Source organism: Lissotriton helveticus, chromosome 3_1 (assembly GCF_964261635.1).
Source record: "Lissotriton helveticus chromosome 3_1, aLisHel1.1, whole genome shotgun sequence".
Taxonomy (NCBI): domain Eukaryota; kingdom Metazoa; phylum Chordata; class Amphibia; order Caudata; family Salamandridae; genus Lissotriton; species Lissotriton helveticus.
In genome coordinates, this window is record NC_136061.1 from 1151950825 (window position 1) to 1151974952 (window position 24128).

General features: G+C 45.5%; 1 protein-coding gene across 1 annotated transcript in view; it reads right to left on the bottom strand.

The window, feature by feature from the left end:
• Nucleotides 1-24128, bottom strand: part of EPC2 (enhancer of polycomb 2) — a 273887-nt gene that overhangs the window by 57915 nt on the left and 191844 nt on the right. The window contains exons 5-6 of the mRNA XM_078681762.1: nucleotides 11579-11727; nucleotides 4611-4743 (exon numbers count right to left, since the gene is read on the bottom strand). Coding sequence (XP_078537888.1) covers nucleotides 4611-4743; nucleotides 11579-11727 — 282 coding nt within the window. The remainder of the gene's footprint in view (nucleotides 1-4610; nucleotides 4744-11578; nucleotides 11728-24128) is intronic.

A 24128-nucleotide genomic window follows, 5' to 3' on the forward strand; every position in this document is an offset into this window, starting at 1 on the left:
CCAGGACGATTTACAGACCAAAGTGGTCCACTTAGATTTGAAAACCCAAATCTAATACATTACTAACAATATTACTCCACGATACAGGGTATATAAAAAACACATTACTTAAGAGCTACAATGGCAATTCCCCTCCAAAGGCATGAGACTTGTGCGTGCCTGAAAGAGAGCATTGGATTCCAGGCCCAATTTTCACACACAAGAAGTTCCACCTCTGATTAACAAAATCACTGTTTAGAGCAGCTTGTTTCTTAACCTTGGGTTTTTAGAAAGCAAGGGGACCCCAGTATGTGAACCTGGGGTAGTAGAATGTGTTTAAAGAACAATGGTTCAGGGGTGACCTCAAAGGTGAAAAGCGAAAAAGGTCACCCGGAGCGGGGCACTGTTTGAATGAAGTTAATTTTCAGAACGAAAATGGTGACCCAGAAGGGGGCACTACTTATTACATGTATGAGATTTAAATTTAGTCAGGAGCCGAAAAAGATTTACAAAGGGTCATGTATGTCAGAAAATGACGGACATTTATTTGTCAAATATGCTTAGTATTCAGGTGCTCACATATTAAGTCCCTTGAACACACCACAAATGTTTGCTCCCCCCATCTCCCACCAAGAGTATTGGTTTCGTTAAGATATTGCCTTGAGTTTTCTTTACATACACAGTATGAAGATGGAAGGAATGTTTAGCTGGAGGACAGGATTAAAACAGTGAAAAATAAGTCTGAAAATGCAAAAAATAAACACGGCGAAAATGATAGTGCCAACTAACACCATGTTCAAAATAGAAATCATTAATCAACCCTACCAAAACCATGCCATGGGCTAGACAAAGCACGGTTTAGACTGGCATGAGTAAAATAACCCAGAAGAAAAAAAGGACCACTGAAAAGGCCGCAAATGCAGAAACTCTTCCTTTTTGTGTGGACATATTTTTTTGATTAAAGGTCTTCTGGTCCCCGTACGGATTTTGAAGTCTACAGAAACACACACATGTTGTTACAAAAGGAGCACACCTATCAAGTGGTTCATGGTGGAGTACATGTCCATAGGCTTTCCCTTTACTTGAGATGGCAAATTCTCATCATTTCCAAGTCTGTCTTGTGTGGGCAAAATATTCAGGACAGCTTTGTTCAGTAAGCAAAAGGCTGGCTACATACTTATGAGTTAAGTTTCCATTAGTGTTGGTGGATAAGACGTGTTTTTGACCTCTGTGGACTGCAAATCTATTTAGATGGGGATGGCTCAGTAGCCAGACTGCAGTTAGTCATTCCTCTGAAGAGAGTCTTCTAAAGGAAGAGTGGTAGATCTCATTACAACTTGTGTTTCTTTTAGTAGCACAGTCAAGTGGGTGAAAGTTCAAACATCTTCCATGAAACACAGATAAAAACCGTAAAAGATAAAATCCGAAAACCCTGTTCTTCGAATCGGGAGTTCCAGCACAGGAAAGACTTTACTACATTCCAAAGCTACCAAACTGAAAGCTTTGTCAGTCACAAAAATGTGTATGGTGCCAATTAGCCATAGGGTACTCTGGCACGGATATGAATTATTTTCTAGGCCATCGTTTCTTCACATTCGCCTTACACATTCGCCTTAATAGCAGCATTGTCCAATCTTCTAATGTCCACTGATAACCCATTTTCAACCTTACCTCAAAGCAGTTTGCCACCAAATGTGCTCCTATGATACGAGCTACCTTGAGCAGATGTTTGTCCCTTAACCTTCAATATCTATCTCCGTGGCACATATGAAAATATTAAGCCTTTCCAATACTCCAGTTTCTACCTACGAGGTGAGAGCGCAAGACTTTAGAGCACCTGATACCAGTAAAGTCTCAAACGCATAAAGGGAGATATTCTCTTAGCAGCGCTCATAGGTCCTGGACCTATTCTGTACTACCAGTCAGCCAACTCATTAAATCCTTTGAGAGGACACTGCCCACGGATGGCTGCACTGTTGCTAAATTCTGATTAACTATGACGGGAGAGGTGCAGCTTCTTTGATGGCACTTCGATGTGATCCTCCCAAGTCGACTGAACCTTAAACTATGTCTGCAGTGGTCTCAGTAAAACTTATAGGGCCAGACACAACATCAGCCTCAGCAGTCTTAACTTTCTGCACGTGCATGTCAGAAGCAAATCCTGTTCTGAGTTAAGGAATCCATCCTACAATATCGCACTGGTGCAATGTCAAAAATACAAAAACACATTCAGGATTGCCTGTATACATTAGATTGCTGCTTTCACAACAGAGCCCTCTATGGTTAAATGGTAAGGCTTTCCTTGCTAAGGTCAGCTCCTAAATAAAATGATCGAAATGTAAATCACACTTAAGCCTAAAAGGAAACATTACTAACTGGAAGGGATGCTTGCCAATTGTAAAACACAGGAAGGCTCCAAAATACCAAACTGCAGTTAAGCTTAAAAAAATGATAAAGTCCTCATCCAGAGATTGCATTTTGCTAGCGTTTCCTACCATGCCGTCACTTCTACCAGTGTTGGTGCTGAGGAAGGAATCTCATATGATGGACCCAAGATTGGCACAGCAGCTGTTACAAATATTCCAAGAATGAATGATGAAACCCCGTCTGAAATCTTTATAATTAGCAGGTATAAATTTCAATCAAAAAATGTGGCAGGGCTAAACATAGTTGAAAGGTGGTGTGGGGGGGGAAGTAGCTGGAACTCCAAGTTTAGAATAAGGAGTCTGAAATAATACATACTCCACATACATGTTTTTGAATGGGACATACTGGGGTTTCATCTTTCGAAATTTTATTAACGTTCACATTGGACAAAAAGCACATAGCTTCTGGAAAATGACACCGTGCACGTATTTGAGGGGACAATGCAAGCATTTTCACAACAGAAAAAGAACAGTCAAAGCTCCGTTCCAACCTTACCCCTCCCACTGCCTCACCCATCTCCCATATATTATCCTCCAATCAGCAAATGGCCACCCATTTACAAACAGAGCGGTTTTCTCTCATCTGTAGGGTAGCTTGTTATTAGACCGCCTATGCAGCCCATCAATTATAGAAAAAGTTGTAACGTCATTTAGCGGGAGCACATATAATATTCAGATGCCCCTTCCAGAGATAATACACCAAGGGGGGCCACCAGGCTTTAAAACACAAATGCTCCTGCTTAATGTTACTTATAAGGTGTTTAATGGCTAACATGTCCCAGAGGAGACTACACCACTGAAAGATCAAAAGAGGATCCCTCTTCTTCCACCACATGGCTAGTGCCAACTATGATGCTCCCAAACTGCTTCACAAGAACAGCTTATCATTATGTGACATACATTTAACATCCGGCTGAGTCAACCCCAAATAAAACAATGCTGTGGATGTAGGACCAGAGTTTCTCCCACTCTTTCAAAAATACCTCTCTACCCAATGCACTGTCCCCTTTGTTCTGATAAGCCCACTCATGATTTGCTTACTATTTTTTAATGTTCCTTATAATTTAGAGATAAGCCATTTCTGGGTTAAGAGCTTCTCCATCACCTTCCTAAACTGCGTTTTTGTCTGTAGCAGTGGCTTGTTTATGTTCTGGACACATCACAAAGTGACTTAGCTGAATATAATGCAGTATTTCTGCCTTCGGTAATTTAAAGTCTAATTTGCATTGAGTAAAAGATGTAATTATCTCCTACTGAAAAAATATTTACAATATATCTACATCTTTGTTCTCGCAGTCTTTCACAAATCCCTCAATGTAGTGCAGATTAATTTATAGGAGTGTACGCTGAGGTCAGAAATCTATTCTTAGTCAAGAAGTCCCATAGATCATGTGTAGTGTTAACGGGAGCGCTAAAACAGGCATTACATGCCTTTGTGGTTTACCAGTGTTATCTTAACCACAGTGCCACTACAGTATATAATACAAACGAGAATACATAACAGGGAAGCATCCAAAGACCAACAATTTCGCAAATATGACACAAGAAATCCACACTACTAGAATTAATGTTTATACGTTATTTCTACCCCTCGCCAGTAAGGGAAATGTATTAAGCTAGGAGGTTTACTAATAGCAGAGGAGATTAAAGACCATCGAAAATGCCGGAATCCAGCTAGAAAAGGGGAATGTACATTTCTCATCCGTAAAAGAATATTACTTTCACAGGAAAGACCCAAATTAACTGCTGAGCAAAATAATTAAACGTATCAATAGGAGGAGGAAGCAAGTAATAGTATTACTGCTCCAAAAATCAATATGGTGTACAGTAATGGAGGGTCTACTTAAGCAGATTAATGGACAGCACATATTATGGTCAGCACTGAGAATGGTACAACCTCAAATTACTTTACTCAAACCATATCCAGAAATTAGCAAAGTAATCATCAGTCCAACAAATTCAACCCTGAATCAGGGGGCAGGCTTGCCAGAGTATGAATGGTGGTTATCTCCAAGCCCAACAATACCTTCCAAAAAGGTCTCTCAATCTTGCTGAAGACCGCCTTATTATTTAGGTACTGAATATTCAGAGAATTCCAAGTTATAAACTATGTGTATAAAATGTTTGATTGAAGATTTTTTCTATCTATACAAGTAAATATATCTTAAGCCAATATCAATGAGCAATCAAAATACGAGAACATACCTTGACTTTACATTCTGGGGCTTTGTGGTGGTTTCCATTATGAAGAGATGCTGGAGTAGAGTGTACATCTTTTTCAGGTCTGGTCACCTTCACTTCATTAAGGATTTCACCTCCAAAGTCACCCATATGATACCTGTTAGGCACGATTTTAGATACAGAAATTAGACATTTAGAGCACAAGAAGGAAAACGCTACTTACCCAGTATGCATCTGTTCTTGGCATATAAAGCTGCAGATTCATATGCGTTAGCATAGATCACCATCTGGTGTTGTACCCGGATGTTTGCACTTTGTTTTTCTTTGAAGAAGTATTTGTAGTCATGAGGTCGGTGACTCCTCCTTTTGGTGACAGTGCGCATGGGCATCGACTCCATCCTTTTTTGCCATAACGGGTGAGGACGGCGTTAGGAAGAGTAGTAAAGAGGCTATGATTACTAGGAAGACCCTGTCGTTAGTAGATAGTACTTCGCTCACGGGCTTGTTTATGGAACACAAGCTTATGACGGAATGGGAGGATTACTGGAATTTGATTACTGTTCCAGGTGATAGGAAACTATATCACCAATTTAGAGTTGGTACTCTCCCGATAAAATATCTTTTACTGCAAAATTGAAAAATCTCTCAGAAACTGTTTGTCCTTCGTGTAATTTAAAGGAGGAGTCTATCTCTCATGTACTCTTGATCTGTCCTGCATACAAGGGTCCTCGCCGTAGGTGGCTAAGGCCTTTGTGCTCTAATTTCAGCACTAGATCAAGCATGACAGCTTCTCGAATATTGGTCTCAAACACTCGCCCAGACATAGTTATTGCTATGGCGAAATTTTTAAGCTGGTTCTGAGACTTGAGATGGAAAAACCTGAAGCTTAATTGAAGTATTTTTCACCCCCTTGATATGCAGGCTTCTGTGATGAACATTTTATTGTTTTGCTAATTGTTTTTTTTTTAACTATCCATTTTATAATAATACTCTTTCTATTTTTAATTGTTAGAAACATTCGATAATGTTGATATTAACCTTTGCGAGTAGGTGAACTCTTATGATGTTTTTTATTGTTTTAGTGACACTTGTTGTGTCTTTTATGATTGAAATATATTGACTAAAGACTAACTGAACTTGAACTGGAGTAGTAAAGAGATGTCCATATAAAATATTATTAAGATATTACTGCAACAGATGGAGGTACCCAGGGAGGCGGATGGGTGCATATGAATCTACAGCTATGCCAAGAATTGATGCATTTTTCGTTGAGGCATATGAGCTGTAGATCATATGTGTTAGCATAGACTATACAGAAGTTATCTTCTCAGCGGTGGCTAACCTGCATCTGTTGAGTGGTTTGAAATAGTGTTCTGAAAACTGCCTGGGCCACACTAGCTTTTTGTTTTGCAAACACATCTACAAAATAGTGCTTTGTGAATGTGTGTGGTGTAGATCATGTTGCAGCCTTGCAGATGTCATCTAAGGGTATGTTCCCTAAGAATGCCATAGAAGCCCCTAGTTTGCATGTAGAGTGTGCTCTAGGGGAACTGTTAATGTGCGTTAAGCTTTAAGGTAGCATATTTGGATGTACTTAATTATCCACCGTGCAATACCTGCTTTTGAAATGGATTGCCTTTATGTGGTGGGGAAAAAGCAACAAAGAGTTGTTTAGTTTCCCTAAGAGATTTGGTTCTTTCAATGTAATAAAACAGCGCTCTTTTCACATCTAATGTGTGAAGAGCATGCTCTGCTACAGAGTCTGGTTGAGGAAAAAACACAGGTAACTCAGACTGGTTGAGATGAAAAGCAGAAATGACTTTGGGTAGAAATTTTGGGTTAGCCCTAAGAACCACTTTATTGTGGTGAATTTGTAAAAATGGCTCTTGTATGGTTAGTGCCTGGAGCTCACCAATTCTTCTTAGAGATGTGATGGCTATAATGAAGGCGATCTTTCAAGTAAGAAACTGTAGTTCACATTTGTGCAAAGGCTCAACTGGTGGGCCCATGAGTCTTGTAAGGACTATATTAAGATTTCACACAGGAGAAGGTGGAAGTCTAGGAGGAATGATTCTTTTGAGTCCTTCAATAAAGGCTTTGTTAGCGAGTACACAAAACAAGGACAAGTGTTGTATTTTTTCTAGGTAAGCTGCTATTGTAGCAGATGCAGTCTTATTGATGTATATGCCAAGTTAGCCCGTTGTAGGTGTAACAGATGTTTTGAATTGAAGCATCAGGTTTATTGATTTGGTTTTTATTACAATTACAAATGGTTTCCATTTTGCTGCATAGAATGCTCTTGTGGTAGGGCGTCTAGCCTCTTTAATGACGTTCATGCAGTCTTGCGGGAGATTAAGGTAACAAAACTATGATTTCAGGTGCCAGATCGCAAGGTTGAGTTGACTGGGATTTGGATACTTTATCTCTCCATGGTTCTGAGTGAGAAGCTTGGGGGAGAGGCGTAGTTTTTGATGAGGAACTACTGACAGTTCCAACAGTGTTGAGAACAATGGTTGCCGAGCCCATGTGGAAGCAACTAGGATCATTGTGAGGGAATGTTGTTTGAGCTTCAGAACCAGTAATGGAATTACAGGGAGAGGTGGAAAAGCGTAAGTAAGCAAATATCCCTGACCAATTGAGCCATAGAGCATTGCCTTTGGACAATGGGTGTGGATACCTGGACGGACGCGAAGTTTGGGCATTTTGTGTTAAGGTGTGTGGCAAACAGATCAATGTCTGGGTAGCCCCACATTTGAAAAAATGGGAGAAGGTAATGAGGATATAGTTCCCATTCATGGATCTGTTGTCTTTGACGACTGAGCAGATCTGCAATTTGATTTACTTCTGGGAGATGTTCTGCAAGGAGATATATTTTTTGAGGTATGTCCCATCTCCATATGATTTGAGCTAGGTGTGAGCTGTAGAGTGTGTGTCCCTCCCTGTTTTTGTATGTAGTACATTTCTGTCAAGGTGTTTGTACAAACTAGGAAAGCTTTGCCTAAAAGATGTATCTGAAACGTTTTCAGTGCTAGAAAAAAGGCAAACAGTTCCAGATGTTTTATGTGGAGTTGTTTTTGTTGCAGAGTCCACATGCCCTGACTGGTATGTTTTTGAAGATGAGCTCCCCAAGCGGTGAGGGATGAGTCTGCTGTGAACACTATCTGTGGAACCGGGTCGATGAATGGCCGCCCTTTGGAAAGGTTTTGTGTATTCCACCACTGCAGAGTGCGATGAGTGCGGCCGCCTACCAACACCAGATTGGTTAACTGACCTTGAACCTGGTTCCACTGACGTGCTAAGCATTCCTGTAGGGGACGCATTTGGAGTCTTGCGTAAGGAATGATTAGAGTGCAAGATGCCATCATTCAGATGAATTTTATGAACACTCGAGCTGGTATTGAGTGTTGGGGCTGAAATTGTGATATTAGCGTTTGTATGTTGCGTATTCTGACAGGGTTGGGATATGCTAGAGCCTTGGAAGTGTCTATTGTGGCTCCCAGGTATGCTTGCTGTTGGAGAGTTGGAGATGAGACTTGGTGAGGTTTACAGTGAATCCCAAGTTGTGAAGCAGCAGAACTGTTTTGTGAGTGTGTTGTATGCAGCTGTGTTGTGAGTTGGCTTTTATTAGCCAGTCATCGAATGGAAGACGTGAATGTGCTGTCTTCTCAAGCGTGCTGCTATTACTGCCAAACACTTGGTGAACACTGGGTGCAGTAGTTACGTCAAACGGGAGAACTTTGAATTGGTAATGTTGTCCGTCCACCACTTCCATCCGTAGATACAGAGCTAGTTCATGTGAGCTGGGTAAATGGGAATATGAAAGTAGGTGTCCTTAAAATCTAGAGTGGAAAGGAAGTCGCCTTGCACAAGCAGTGGGAGCACCTGTTGCAGTGTGATCATGTGGAAATGATCTGACTGAATATAGAGGTTTAGCGGTCTCAGGTCTAATATAGGCCGGAGAGAGCTGCCTTTTTTTGGAATTAAAAAGTATAGGGAGTATACCCCCGTTCCTTGATGGTGTAATGGGGCTGGTTCCATTGCATGTTTTTGTAACAGGGAGTGAACTTCTTGTTGTAAGAGTGTGAGGTGTTCTGGTGACATTGCATGCTCTTTTGAAGGAGAGTGTGGGGGGAGGAGGGGGGAACATTTAAGTTCAAGGCAATAACCATACTGGATAATTTGTAATACCCTCTTGTCTGTGGTGATTGAATTCCAGACTGGAAGGAACTGTGATAGTCGTCCCCCATCAGGTGTTAAATAATTGGGGGGTAGTGGAGGGAAGTCATTGTTTGTTGGCAGGGGAAATGCGGGTCGAATTACCTCTGCCTCGTCCTTTGTTATTATTTCCCCTGTCACCACATTAAAAATAACAGATGGAGGAAGTGGATTGGTTGTTTTTATAAGGAGGAGGGAATCTCTGACGCCACTGTTTTTGAGCCACCTCTATAAAAGGATCGGCGAAAGGAACCCCTGATAGAAGGTAATTGACTTAGCAGTTTGTGTCCTTTTTCATCTTTTCATGTGAAGTGTCGACTGTTGATCCAAAAAGATGCTCTTTATCAAAGGGCTGATTGAGTATGGAGGATTGGAACTCCTGCTTGAATCCAGAGCTTCGAAGCCAAGCGTGCCTGCGTAGTAGTATGCTGTGTTGATGGCCGAGATGCTGTGTCTGCTGCATCTAGTGCGCCTTTGATGGAAGTATTGGTGATAAGCTTCCCTTCTTGAATGAGGTTGTTAACCGTTGTCTTTTATTCATCAGGAAAGTGTTGGATGTGTTTTTCTAACTCATCATAGTGAGCTATATCATAATGTGTTAACAGGACCTGAGCATTGGTGATTCGCTAATGGTTAGCAGCCTGTGAGGCCACTCAGTTGCCTGACGCATCTATTAATTTAGACTTATCAGGAGATGGGGCGTCGCCTGTAGTTTGGGAATTAGCTATTTTGCAGGCGTTAGATACGACAAGAGAGTCTAAGGGCAACTGTCCCCTAATATGTACAGGGTCTGTAGGAGCAGGCCTGTAGTTTTTATCCACCCTAGGGGTCAGTATTCTGGCTCTGTGTCCTTAAAAACCTCGTCTATGTGTTTTATCATGCCCTTGAGTATGGGGCAAAGTATTAGTGGATTTCTGTGATTGCGTGAATGTCTCAAAAAGAAAATCCTCCTCTAGAGGGTCTGAGTGTAGCTCCACCCCGTGGTATTGAGCAGCCCTGTTTATAAGCTGAACAAAGCCTATATTATCATCAGGTGGGGAGGGTCTGGCGGGATACAGGTCAGGGTCATTATTGTGATCCGGGTCTTTATTATAATCGTCCCATGGTTTAGTGTCATGTGGAATGTCCTGTGGTATGTCCTTATCCTCGTCCCCATCATCATCCTGTGGGTTCAGGTGAAAATAGGGGTGGTGGTGAATTCGATGGTGTGATTAGTAGATGGGGGTTAGGAGAAGGAGGTATGTAAGAGGGAGAAGGGTTAGTATCCATGTCCTTTTTCAGAGGGATAGGACAGTCCTCAGAGATTTAGCTTCCGTTTTTTTGGAAGAGTGGCTGTAAGGTGTCCAGTTTTGGGATCGATAATTAGTCTTTTCTGTTTTGGGTCCAAAACTGTATCTATGGATAGAAGTTTCTTGGAAGGAGTGTCTTTCTCCTTAGGAATGGGTTTCGGCGTGGAACATTTATGAGGGTCTTTGTGCGCCGAAGTTTCCAAGTCCGAATGATTACTTTTTGTGTGTTTAGAACCTGAATCTTTCGAAGCAGGATGTTTCGGCTGCAAGTGTTTCGTGCGGAGGTTGACTGCTCCGAGCTTTTAGGTGCAGAGGATTTCGGAGCAGACTATTTTGGCTCTGAAACTTTTTTCGTCTCCGAGGCCTTCGTTGCCGAAGGTGTCTTCTGTGCCTGCGATGTAGGGAGTGGCACATGAGGCAGCCTATGCTTCGATGCTGAAGGTGGTGCTTCAGTACTGGAATGGGGCTGGCTCGAGCTCTAGTCAGAAGGCTTGTCCTCAGTGGCGTAACAAACCTTGAGGGGGCCCCCTGCAGAGTACGTGAAGGGGCCCCCTCCGGACTCAATCTAGAGCTCTCCAGCAGAAGTGTGGTGCTGACGGGCACCCTGGAGGGTGAGGGCCCCCCGCACCGCGGGGGCTGCAGGGGCCTGTGTTACGCCCCTGCTTGTCCTTCTGTTTCGTAACCGGGCCGCAGGGCATTAGAAACGTTGTTGGTGTCCTCGAGAGCAGGGATGATGCCGGAGCCTTAGTTTTTTTGGGTTGTGTGGTCACATGTGGATTTGTACGTCTGTACGGGGAACCACTGAATCTTCTCCAAAGATGTCCGGCATTTCGTGGCGTTGAGCCACACCGTCACAAAGAGTCTTTTTCAATCAGAACAATCGACACGGTACGCAGTTCTTTTCGTCGTGTTCTGGGGATAAGCACAGGTTGCAGAACTGGTGCCGGTCAGTGCGTGGGAACTTAGCACAACACCCGGGACATAGTTTAAATGGAGTCCGTTTTATCAACTGCAGGCGTGATCGACACGGGTAGGCCAGACGGCCGGCCTCGAAGTTCCCGATCGAAAGGTTGTACAAATTCTAATATGCGCGTTGAGTGGGAAACCACGGTACAAAGACAATACCGTCGAGGGTAGAGGATTGCGCGTCGAAGGGGTTAAAAAACGACACCGGAGCGCAGCTATACACATCTGAACCCGATGGCAGAAAAAACAATCTAAGGATGGAGTCGATGCCCATGTGCACTATCACCAAAAGGAGGAGTCATCTACCTCGTGACTACAAAGACTTATTCAAAGAAAAACAAAGTGCAAGCACCCAGGCCCAACACCAGATGGCGATCTATGCCAACGCATATGAACTACAGCTCATATGCCTCGAACATACTGTTTTACTAATTATGTATACTGAAACAAAACCCAAAGAGCACAAGAAGTGCAATTGTATCACAAAACAGGTTAGATGGATTCTGTAAGTCATGGTTTTACCTTTTTTCAACGACTTCTAATGTTAAATGCAGCAATTCCCGCTTGGTCTTTTCTCGCCTCTTTATCATTTCTAAAATGGTTATGGCTCGACTGAACTCCCGTCGTAACTTTAACATCTTCTCGTAGGAGGCCTCATCATTCTTTCGATTCTGCAAAACAAAACAAAAATTATAAATATTACGACAAAATAAAAGAATACACTTTATGGTGTTCCTATTGAAACAAAACACTGCTATCATGTCAAAGAGGGTATGAAAGGTGGAGATGGATAACAGCATATTCACAGCCAGCCTACAGGCAACAAAGATGCAACACTTTCAGGACAAAAGCTTCATCTTTCCTTGAAGATTCATCCACCGAGTAATTTTTGCGAAAACATGCAGAGAAGCCTAGGTTGCTGCCCTATACATTTTTGCAATAGGCACTTTTCTCTGTAAGGTCACCAATACTTTCTTTGCTCTGTTGTAATGAAGAGGTTTCCAATGAGTTTAATATAGTGGGACTGTGAAATGAAAAGACTATCTTATGGGCAATGGTGGATTTAGCAGCGCTGTTGACAATCATAAAATACTATATGACAAATCTAAATGGTAAAAACTCTTCAGAGCTCTACACAAATTTATAATATGGTAACTCTCCAGCCGAAGAAAAAAGTATCTAGTCTGGAAGATCGAAAAATAAAACATTTTGAATAAGAAAAAAAGTTACTTACCTTTAACTATGCTTACCCAGTATTTGTAGTTTACATAGATTCACATGCTTAAATCATTCCCCGTCGCCGAGATGGGAGTACCACAGTAACATAATCAAGCAGTATTTAAATAATGCCATAGGCTATATTGGCCCTGAGCCATGTTTTAAATAGCCCATGTCCTTTTAAAAAAAGGAACAAATGTTGAATGCAGCCAATCAGCTGCTAGCACCGGTAGCTTCTGTCATATTTTCCGAGCACAGGTAAGAAGTGAGTATCTCAAACGGTATAGAAAAAGCCTCTACAGGGAGGAGGGTGGGTGCATGCGAATCTATGAGAGAGACCAATCCTGGATAACCATAGTAAGCAACTTATTTGGTTATCTAGTATTGGGGTATCTTTCATAGATTCACATGCTAGAATCAGAATAGCAAGCAGAAACGTCCAATATTATATTGTCTGTTGTGGATGGTGGGAGACCTCTAAAGTATACGGACTCCAAAAATTTGCAGTAATACAATAGATACATTTAAAGATGTCTATGTCTCCTTTTTCCTTTAAAATTACTATTGCATAAAAGGACAAAACAACAAAACATATTTGTAAGAAAAAAGTTAACTTATTTCTCATATACTTGTATTTTCATATACAGAGTAGTTACGTAAACAGCGTAACAATTCAAACTATTCAGTTATACTTTACACAATCATGAACTTGTAAGCATATGTAATCACCATGAGAACAAAAGGCTCCAAGAGTTAGAAAGGGGCTCCTCTTAATGGAAGACGTGACAAGCACCTTCTGGCCCACAGCTGAGTTTGCATCTTGTGCGGATTAGAGGTAGTAGTGCTGGGTGAAGGTATGAGTGATCCTCCAGGTTGCAGCTCGACAAATCTTTTCCAGTCACTCCAGCAAGAGGGCACCTGACGTGGCTCCTGTTCTGGTGGAGTGGGCTTTCATTCTTCTTTCCAAAGGCTTGTTAGCCTTGATGTGACAGAACTGTATCGCTGCAGATATCCCTCCTGCGATAGTGGATTTCGTTATTGAAGCCCCTTCTCTCCCTTGACCGTAGACCACTAGTAATTGATCAGTTTTCCAAATGTCTTTCGTTCTCTGAAGGTAGAATTTAAGGCAATGCAAACATCAAGCGTATGTAATGCTTGCTCTGCAGGTGGTGATGGCTGCAGGAAAGGAGTATGACTGGCTCATTAAGGTGGAATTAAGACACTACTTCAGGAATAAATATAGGATTAGTCCTTAGAATCACAGCATCTTCCTTGAACAGTAGAAAAGGCTTCTTGATGGTGAAATCTTGAATTTCACTCACCCTTCCGGCTGACGAGATGGCCAGCAGCAGAGCAACATCCCGTTTTAGGTATTTAAACTCAGCTTTATAAATTGGTTTGAATGTTCTTCCATTAGTTGTGCCAGGACCACATGGAGATTACATTCCATGGAAGGTGCTCGCACCGGAGAAAAAGTGTGGAAAAGTCCTTTCATAAACTGCTTTACCAAGCTTGAGGCACAAAGAAAGGGGGCGTTGGAAGCTTTTCTATAACGAGAGATGGAGGCTAGATGCACCTTGACTGAGACGAAAGCTAAACCAGATTTTGCAAAGGAGAAGAGCTATGGCAAAATCTGTTGCAGGGATGCTTGAAAAACACAGAATCTTTTCCATTTCAGCCTGTACACTTTGTTGGTACTTTCTGCTCTAGCTTTCGCGAGGATGCCTCCACATTCCTGTTAAGTGTTCATGTCTCTAAATTCCAGGAACTCAGGAGCAGGCATGCAAGTGTAGAGACTCTGGATTTGGATGGCAAAACTTTCCGCTGACCATGGGCAGTAGAGAGGGGGGGACAGCTGAAGACGTGCGTGCCTGGTTACTGAAAGATGAAGGAGTTCTGGGAACCACTGTTGCCTCGCCCACCTGGGTGCAATGATAATCAGGCAGCAACTCTCCTGCTTCATTTTGGTCAATACTGCAGATAAATGGGATGGGGGAAAAGGCATAGGCATATATCTGACTATCGCATCGAAAGGGCATTTCCCTGAAACCCCGGGAGGGGGGAACTTGCTGGCATAGGAATGGCATTTGGCATGGATGTCTATAGCAAACAGGTCCAGCGCTGGTTTCCCTTAAAGTGCCAATACTCCGTCCAGTTGGTATTGGCGGAGTTCCCATTCGTGGCAATTGTATGTAGCTCTGCTGAGAGCATCCGCTAGCGTGTGGTGCAGGCCTGGAACGTGCTCAGCCCTGGGAGAAATTCCATGCTCTGTTGTCCAGTTCCATAGCTCCAGCGTTTCCTGCGAAAGTGGGACAGATTTTGTTCCCCCTTCTTTGTTTATGTAGAACATAGTGGTCCTATTGTCCGTGCAGACCAGTACAGAGGCCCCTGCAATCCTTGGTAGAAAGGCTTGTAAAGAGAGAAATATAGCCTTCAGCTGCAGGCAGTTGATGTGCTTTAGTTTTTGAGAATTAGACCAGTTGTCTTGAATTTGTTGGTCCTGCAAGTGTTCTCCCCAGCCTTCCATGGAGGCATCCGTTGTCAGGATGTAGTCACGGATCCCTTGCAGGAAAGGGAGTCCCTTCAAAAGGTTTGGTCTGTGGTACCACCACTGCATTGCAGTTTTCATGGTCTGGGTGACCTGAAAGAGGTCTTCGCAGTATCCCAACGTTTGCAGCCAATGTTTCTGAAGTTTCTCGTGGAGAGGTCTCATCTTGTGCCTGGCTAGGGGCACTAGGTCTATTGCTGATGTGAACATTCCTAGGAGCTATTTGTACCCCCCCCCTTACTAAAACTGACTTTTTTGAGATAGTCATAAGCAAACTGTTGTAGATGGAGTTGGCACTCTTCCAATAGGCTTTGCATTAGACTGTATCCAACCCGGCTCCCAGAAATGGTGTTATCGGACTGGGAATAAATGAAGACTTTGAGGTTCACTGTCAACCCCAGCTTGTTGAATAGCAGAAGCCAAGCATTTGGGGTTCTGGCCACTTGATTGGCCTTCAGCTGCCAAAGTTCAAGTAAGGGAATACTCTGTGACCTTGAGAACGCAGGAAAGCAGCCACCAGCGTGAGGCACTTTGTAAATATTCTGGGCGCCCAATTGAGGCCGAAGGGAAGAGCGTTGAATTGATAGTGGGTACCAGCTACCATAAACCTGAGGACGTTTTGATGCTTCTGATGGATGGGAATGTGAAAGTATGCGTCTCCCAAACAGAGGGCGGTCATGGAGTCTTCTTTGTTGAGCAAAGCAGATCTTAGGCAGGGTTATCATCCTGGACTTTTACTTTCTAAGGAATTTGTTTAGCTTTCTGAGATTCAGTATGCGTCTCCACCCCCCTCAGGTCTTCAATATTAAGAAAAAACGGGAACAGAAACCCTGAACCCTTTGCAGAGTTGGAACCTCCTCACTCGCTTCTTTTGGTAGCATGATTTTTATTTCTTTGCACACTCAGTGAAGATGAGGGGCAGGGGCTCCCTTGGGTGGAGTAGTTGGTGGTTTCTTCACCAACTCCAGAGTATTGCCAAATGCAATCAGATCCAATACTCATTGGTCAGTTATGTTCTCTCACTGCTGGAAGAAACTGGAGGTCTTCGTATCCATGGGAGGGGATATAAGGGGAAGGGGGAGTGGGGGGGGGCTGGTACCCTGCTTAGATCATGGTTTCCTTCTTTTATCTCTGCCCTGGACCAGTATTCTTTTGCAGCCCCCATGACAAGAGAAGCCAGCCGTAGAAGACTGATGGTGGTAGGTGGCAGGTTTGCCTGTATTGCGGCTGATAGGGTTGATATTCTTGTGCCCTCTGATAACGGTCTCTGCATGCGGTAAAACCGCGTCATTTTGCTTCTCTAAAAGCAGTCTTTCTGTACTGGAGGGTGCCTAAAGCCTTTGCTCCATCGATGTCAGTCTTTATGGATAATAGCACCTCGTCCATATGTTTGCCAAACAAAGCGTCCCAGTTAAACGCCATGTCCAGGATCTTTGTCTGGACTTCAGAACGAAGGGTAGTGGCTTTCAAACATCCCTGGTGCCTCAACACTGCCGCACTTGCAAGCTGGTGAAAACCTGTGTTGGCTATATCCATAGCACATTCGATGGTCTCAGAGGCTGCTCGCTCTCCCTCCAAGAGGATTTTCGTAGCCTCCTGCTTCTCGTCTTCAGGGATGAGGTCTAGCATGAAGGCCATGTCAGACCATATCTGCCGATCATAACAGCCGATGATAGCCAAAGCATTGGCTGCCCAGATGGTAATTGCAGGCATGGTGAAGAAACGCTTCTCCATATTATCCAGCCTATGCCTCTCCAAATCAAGGGGAGTTGAGATTGGGGTGGTCGGGTTCTTTGATCTTCTTTGCGCTGCCTGTGAAATGACGGAATCAGGTCTCTGTGATCAGTCGGGCGAGAAGAGGAATCCTCTTGGGCACTGTATTTTTTGTCTAAGCGAGCAAGAACTGATATTGTGGACGGGTTTTCATAATTTTCACACCCTCTTGCCAAACAATCAATTATTGGCATTGTCCGCCGAATGGATTTTCTAGTCATCTCCTTGAAATCATACAGGAAACAATCAGTATGTTGCACAGCTATGGGAAGATGGAATCTGGTGAAAGACCGTTCCATTAAATTGTGTAACCACCCACCCCCACCAGATAACCTCTGAAGGAGACTGCGCTGGATGATGCAACAGAGGACCGGGAGTAGGAATGATGTAATCATCACAGGGTTCTGCAGGTGAACGAGGACCTGGGATCTCACCCTCTTCTCTCTCCTCATCCGAGGAAGGGTCGTCTAGATCAGGTTCCTGTATTGGAAGACAAGGCGCTGCTGGTGTCACTGGTAAAGCCGGTGTTCCTGGGGGCTGAGGCTGGGGTGGTGGTGGTGGCTCTATTTGGATATCTTGAGTGGAAACCTCCATCTATAGTCAGCCAGCATAGCCTAAAGGTCTTGAATCGGAGATGGTAGTAAATGTGGCATCTCTATAGGGCGAGGCTCAGGAGGATAGCCATAAAGTTGGTAATGGCACGGTGGAGCCAGATAGTATTGCTTCTCAGCTTCATAGTTCTCTTCCTCTTGGCAATTTACATGCACTTCAGATGGACTATGAGCAACTCCATATACTCCATCCTCAGACTCATGCAGGTCCAACAGATGCAAAGGAGGTAACAGGGAAATCTTGGTAAATGCAGACCCCATCCGGATGCAGAAATGTCTGATACTCTAGTAATGATTACCATTGCCGCCTGGCGCCGATGGTATCCTAACCACAGATGGTGGAATGTCAGTCGTCGGCGGTGCAGTCACCGCCAGTGTTGCCGTCGACGGTGTAATCGTCGAGTTTGTAATTGACAGTACAATAGTCAGCAGTGCCTTCACTGACTTCAACGATGAAGCCTTCGCAATGAACGTCAATGGGAGAGAAGTCGACTTTAATGGTGTCAATGAGATTCTCGTGGACGGTATGGGGCGGTGATGGCAACCATCGTCATCTTTCCTGCCGTCAACAGAGCAGATGAGGTCACAGTGGCACTTGTCATTGTCGACGATTTCTTGTCTCTGTACCTCACAAAATCTGCGGGAGAGGCTCTATGATGTTCATTTTCCTTTCTCACAGGAGTAGAGGGAACTGATGACGTAGGCACTGAGGAGACTAAAATGTTTCTCTGTATTAGAGCTCTTGCTCTCCTGGGAGGGTTTGAGGTGTTTCCTGCCCTCTACAGAAGTGTCCTCATGGGAACTGGCTCTCCTGAGGCCTGGATGATCCATCACTGTCCTCTTCAGATGATCCATGTTGCTTAGTGAACTGGAGAGCAACCGTTCATATGAGCGCCCGCCATTTTGTGAGTGCACCTATGGCGTTGCAGGCTTTTCCAGGGGTGTCCTCTCACACTTGAGCCCCCACTGAAGAATCTCCAATTGTGTGCAAGTGAACGCAGTGAGGCGCACTGCGTTAGATGAGTGCAGCTGGAGAATCTGCGGACTTTCTTCCTATGTATGTGGCTGGTGGGGGAGGATCGTGAAGCCGGACCGCTGATGCACACTGCCTGAACCAGGACTCGAGTTTTCGCGGTATTAGCACAGAAAGCTTTCCACATTGAGCGGCCCTCCGATTGCGGGCCCGCCGCCATTTTGTGAGCCAACGCGCTAGCACTGAGTGCAGTTGGAATTGATGTGCCGATGGGAACATCTATAGCGGTGTTGTCCGCACCTGGGCAATTGTACGCGAAAGGCACAGGGTGACAGCCCCAAGTTGAAATGTACCAACAGTTAGGTCCTACGCACGTATAAGTTAGCTATTGTGTGCATTGCTGCTAACGACCCACGTTCTAGTGGGACATTCAAAGACTGTGCTGCCAACCCTTGATCCCAATACATTGATAAACGCTGATTCAACAACAGTCTCTGGGCAATTACGTCATTCCGCAGCAGGTGGGACTCTATACTGCCCACACAGTACCCCCTCCTTTGATGTACATCATTGGCAAGCTGGAGAAAAATCAACCTAAACTCACGTTTGAGCTGAGAAAAGGTGGCAAGTCAGTGCAAAATGCGGCCTCTGACTCGGAACTGGACTAGGCATCCCAGGCCCCTTCAGCACTTAAGAAGTCGCTGGCCATCTGAGGAGCCTAGCTCGCGACCGAGATGGCCGCGTTTTAGCTCGGCTCCGTTCAACCACCTGTTTTCTTCGATTATCCTGTATTTCTCCTGCCCCGGGAAGCCCTCCTTGCGGTGTTTCGGTACTGCGGGCACTTTGCGGACACTTACCCGTTGCTCCGGTGATCCTGGGTGCTGTCGATCCTGTGCGGTGGTCCCGCTCGGAGCCTTCGGGGCGGACTGGCCTGGACCTCCTTGCAGCGACGGGACGTGACGGAGCGCGTTGGTCGGCCCTTGCTGGCGCTGTGGATCTGGTTGCGGAGGCTGATGTGCGAATAGGCCGGCTGTGCCCGTTGGCGGACCCGACTGACCTGGGCCTCGGGGTGCGGACGCTACCTCCTGCGGGAGAGCCTCCTCTTTTGTCTGGCTTGGTCCCCCCTTTGTTCCCCGGCCCGGCCATTTTGGATTTTCCGCCCGGGCTCGGAGAACGGGGCCGGCGGCACGAGGGGGCCGCCGAACATCCTTCTTCTGGTGGGTCTCCTTCCTGCCTTGGGGCGCCCCGCCGCAGTTCGGCTGACCTCCTTTTGCTTTGGTGTTGCTCCGGCCGGGGCCCCCGACGACCGAGGGCTTGCTGGGCTCCTAAGATGGCGGCCGACCCTGGGAGTCTTTGCCGGGCCTGGGCGAGCACTGGGGGCCCGCCACACGGCCCGGATGTCGGATCTAGTGAAGGGTTCCCTGCACTTCAAGTTGTCCTGGATGCACTATACTCCTGGCGGACTTCCGTGGCTGCGCCTGTTTCCCCTGTGGAGGCGGACCCACTTTTCGATTTATGCGGGCCCCCATCGTTGGATTTTGCTTCCTTGTTGCAGGGTACGGCTGGTGTGCTCCTGGTCTTTGTGCCTCCGGCGGAGACCGCATCCTTGGATTGGAGACTCTCCGACGCCCTTCGTCGTCCTGCTTTGTTGCCTCGGCCGCTGGTCTGCGGTCCGTTTGCATCCTGTCCAGGCCTCGATGATCCTTTCTGTTTCTCATCGCGTCGGCTCCCCGGCCGGGGCGCCTGTGCCGACCCAGCTGGGCTTGCCTCGTTGGACTTGTCCATAGAACTGTGCCTGCGGTGCGAAGGTTGTACCGTAACTTTTTTGTATCCTCCGTACTTTCTTTCACGTTTCTCCTCAGGTCTGCCGCTGGATTTACTCCTGAACCCTGTGTCCCTCGTCGTTTGGACTTTGTTTGTTTGGATGATTACAACCTTGGACAAAAGCGGACAGGGCTGAAATGACTTATTATATGCGGTAGTCTTGTTTTTTTGATCTATGACCGACATGTGCTGTTGTGATGTTGCGTAACTTCGTGGGACTCCTGAAACTTATCCTGATATCGTTTAACTTCCCGTGGGCTATGCCTCTCTCCCCTTTGCACAGGTGGTGGGATGGTTGCAGATAATACTGTTTTTTGCCCTCTCCCGTGTGTAATGTTCCTTCCTTTCCCTGGCCCTTCCTTTTTGCCTTTGTTTCTACCTTGTTTCTTTCTCCTATATTTCGGGTTCTATTTAGGGCGACAGGCACGCTGCTGGGGGGTTGGCCGTAGCCTTCTGCAGGGGTGTAGGGTGGGCTTGTGGGGTGGGTGGGGGGTCTGTTGCTGTTTTTGGGGGATCTTTTTCCTCCTTTCTTCTCCCTTTTTGGTTCTATGGCCCTTGTGTATCCCTTCTTTCGGGGCTCTGTCTCGTCGTCAGTCCCCCTGGTGTCTTTCTGGGGTATTTTTCCGGTATCACGATGATTCTGATTTGCTGGGTGTGTTTTCTATATTTTTAATGTCTATTTTGTACCGGGTTATTGTTTTCCTGTTTCGTCGTCCGGGGGCGGGTCTTTGGATAAGAGTCCCTTCCTTTCCTTCTTCCCCCTTCCTTTCCCCCCCCCCCCTTATGCGGGGTTCCTTTCTTTTATTGGGGGCCGTTTCGTATTGTTCTTGTATTTGGGTCCTTTTCTGTGCTGTTCGATGGGACAGGTGGTAGCTGCGGTGGGCGGGCATTGGACGATGTGTGCGGTGGCCTTTCCTCATGTCTCTTGTTTTGACCGGTGCTTATTGGTATGCCTATTTCGTATTTGTTTCTCCTGTGTTTTTTACGATCATTGTATTGCTGCCCGCCGCGGCCCCACCCCTTTGGTTTGTCTCTCGGCCCGCCATACTCCTGTACTCCCTAACCCGTCCTTTAAAAAATACGAAAACTGCCTTTCTAATTCTTATCTCCTGTGCTTGCTCTGAGATGCTTGTTATTTCTCCTGTTTCTTTGCCTTTGTATACTGTGATACTCTGTGCATTGCTCCTGACACTCGGCTCTGTGGTGGCCAGCCCGGTGGGTTGTAGGCCCGTATTTGTGAGCTCTTTCTGTACAATAAAGGTTTTCAAAAAAAATAAATAAAAAAAAAAAATAAAAAGAAGAAGTCGCTGGCCGCGATTCAAGCTAGTCTTCAGGTCATAGATAGCACAATGGCAGGATGGATCAATGGCAGGATGGATCATTTCTTTTCCAAATTGGACAAGCAGGCTACACGTATTGGGGAGGCGGAACAGCGTATCACAGATGCTGAAGACTGATAACAAGTAGCTGCAAAGACGTCCGATATCACAAAACTACTTGCTGTCATCCAAGCGAAAAACGAGGACATTGAAGCGCGGTCCAGGCGCAACAATATACGCGTTTTGGGCCTTCCAGAATCCACCAATGTGGGGCGCCTGGAGGATTACATGGAGACGTTGCTGTGGGATATCTGTGGTACAGACAACCTATCTACTCTATTTGCTGTGGAGCAGGTTCAAAGGTCCTTGGCGGCGTGCCCACCGCCTGGCGCCTCCCCGAGACCTATAATCGCCAGATTGTTTAATTTCAGGGACCGAGACACTGTGTTGCGGGTCACACGACAAGAGGGCACCATAAACTAACAGGGCAATGTTCTATTGTTCTACCCAGACTTTACGGCGTCGGTGCAGGCAGCTTGGAAGGAGTTCCACGCTGTGAAGAAGGTACTGATGAAAGTACAAATCACGTATGCTATGCTTTACCTGGCAAGGCTGCGTATTGGAGAAGCGGATCGTGGCAAGATCTTTACGAACTCTAAACAGGTGATGGAACACGCTTGAACTTTGCGGCGGCAGCGTAGTCCTCCTGCCCACACCTCGGACATTGATGACTGAGCAGTAGGGAGTTCCGGACTCTGTCGAAGTGCATTTCCATGTTTTCTGCTTCAATGTCCTGCACCACAGTTTATTGTTGCTCTATAGGACTGTCATGCTATGGCTTTGGAATTAGAGATCTGCACGTAGAATATGTCGCAAACTGCACTGAATGTTAATTATGTGCTTAAAATAGATAGGCCTGTGTGCATGCCACAGTTGGCTGCAGGAACGTTGGGGACCGGGAGAATCAGGCTATTATTCTATTGCGATATGTCTCTTTCGCACTTCTGTCAATGACAGGGGTGTTGTGTTTGATGTTTCATATGATGCCTTCTACTATACTACTAGAAGTTGGGATATGACAGTGGGTAAGACGCTGTCGGCGGCCCCCTCCCTTCTAGATCTGGGAGAGGACTGAGCCGCTGCGACCCTGATGGGTAATCCCTACCTGTTCTGTTGTGTTCTGTTTTGCATACTGCGATGGGAGTTATAAGAGGGTCTGATCTTTGGCAAATTGTGGATGATGAAGTGGGAGGGGTTGGGTTAGGGTGTTACGTTGAAGGTACTGTGATTGGGACTCCTATGACATCTATGATCTGTGTCACTATCTGTTTATGTGGAACGGATTTCTAAGTTGTATATACGGCTTTGACTTCCACTATCGATGAGGGGGAGAACGGTATAAATGTATAACTTGGAATGTTCGGGGTTTGAATACACCTAGGAAGACCAGACAAGTGCTAGCGCAGCTAGATAGACATGCTGTGAAGATCACTTTGATGCAGGAGACTCACCTAAGTGAACACACGGAGGGTAAGGTGGCAAACAGATGGGCGGCTTACCGGCTAGGAGTGACATTCACGGCTTTACAAACCTGCATAGATACTGAGGGTCGGTGGAATATTGAGCAGGGTAGATTGGGGAGAGCACTGGTGACAGTGGTAAACATGTACGGCCCAGTAATGGACTACGCAACACCTTTTCTACAGATGTTTAATGTATTGCGTACTTGGCCGGAGGCTGCAGTTTTGTGGGGGGGGCGACCTCAGCACTCATCTCAACCCCCAGGTAGACAAATCAACTCAGCAGGAGCTCGCACGCTTTAAGTGGCTCAGTATATACGAGACGCCGTGCTAGAGATGGGCTTGTATGACGTCTGGCGCGTGAGAAATGAGGGAGTACTGGAGGGCACGCATATTACTCCAGCGTTCAACAGCTGGTCTAGGCTGGACTACTGGTTGCTAAATGATGAGGCTAATGGGTGGGTGGAGGGAGTTCATACACTGCCAAGGACTCTATCGGACCATAACCCTGTCGTTCTAGATGTAGTCATCCCAGTTAACAGACACCGGCCATTCACGTGGAGGTTTAGGGCAGATGCCTTGTTAGATCCGATTTATATTGAGACCATCAGGACTGCTATCGTACAATATTTTGAATTTAACGTCGGGTCAGTGGAAAGGCAGGCGAACTTATGGGAAGTCTTTAAGGTGACGGTTAGGGGAGTGTGTATTAGTACAAGTGTGGGGATCCTTAAAGATATCAGAGGTCAGTTGCTTAAACTTGCGAAAGCTCTGGAGGCACTCGAGAATCAATACCAGAACACACCGTCCATGGACATACTAGCCCAGATACAGGAGCGAATAGATGAATATAAGACACTAGCAGATACAGAAGTAAAATATTTATCTAAGCGTCACATGCCCAGAGCCTACGGCGAGGGTGGGAGGCCAGGCAAAAACTTACCTGCACGACAGGATCGGTAGCCCCCCAATTGATCACATCATAGATGCAGAAGGGACGGCGCACTACACCCCACACGCCATAACCGAACAGTTCCAGCGTTGTTATGCAGATATATATACCACACGGGGTGGGGTGGATGAGTGGGCTATAGGTAACTACCTAGAGGATACGGCCTATGCATGGCTCTCAGATGTGCACAGACAATATCTAAGTCTGTCCATTAATGACGCTGATATTAGGGAAGCTATCCTGTCTTTGCCTAACAAGGCTCCTGGCCCAGATGGCCTCACGGCAGAGTTTATAAGGCTTATGCAGATTTACTTATACCGCATCTGCTGGGGAT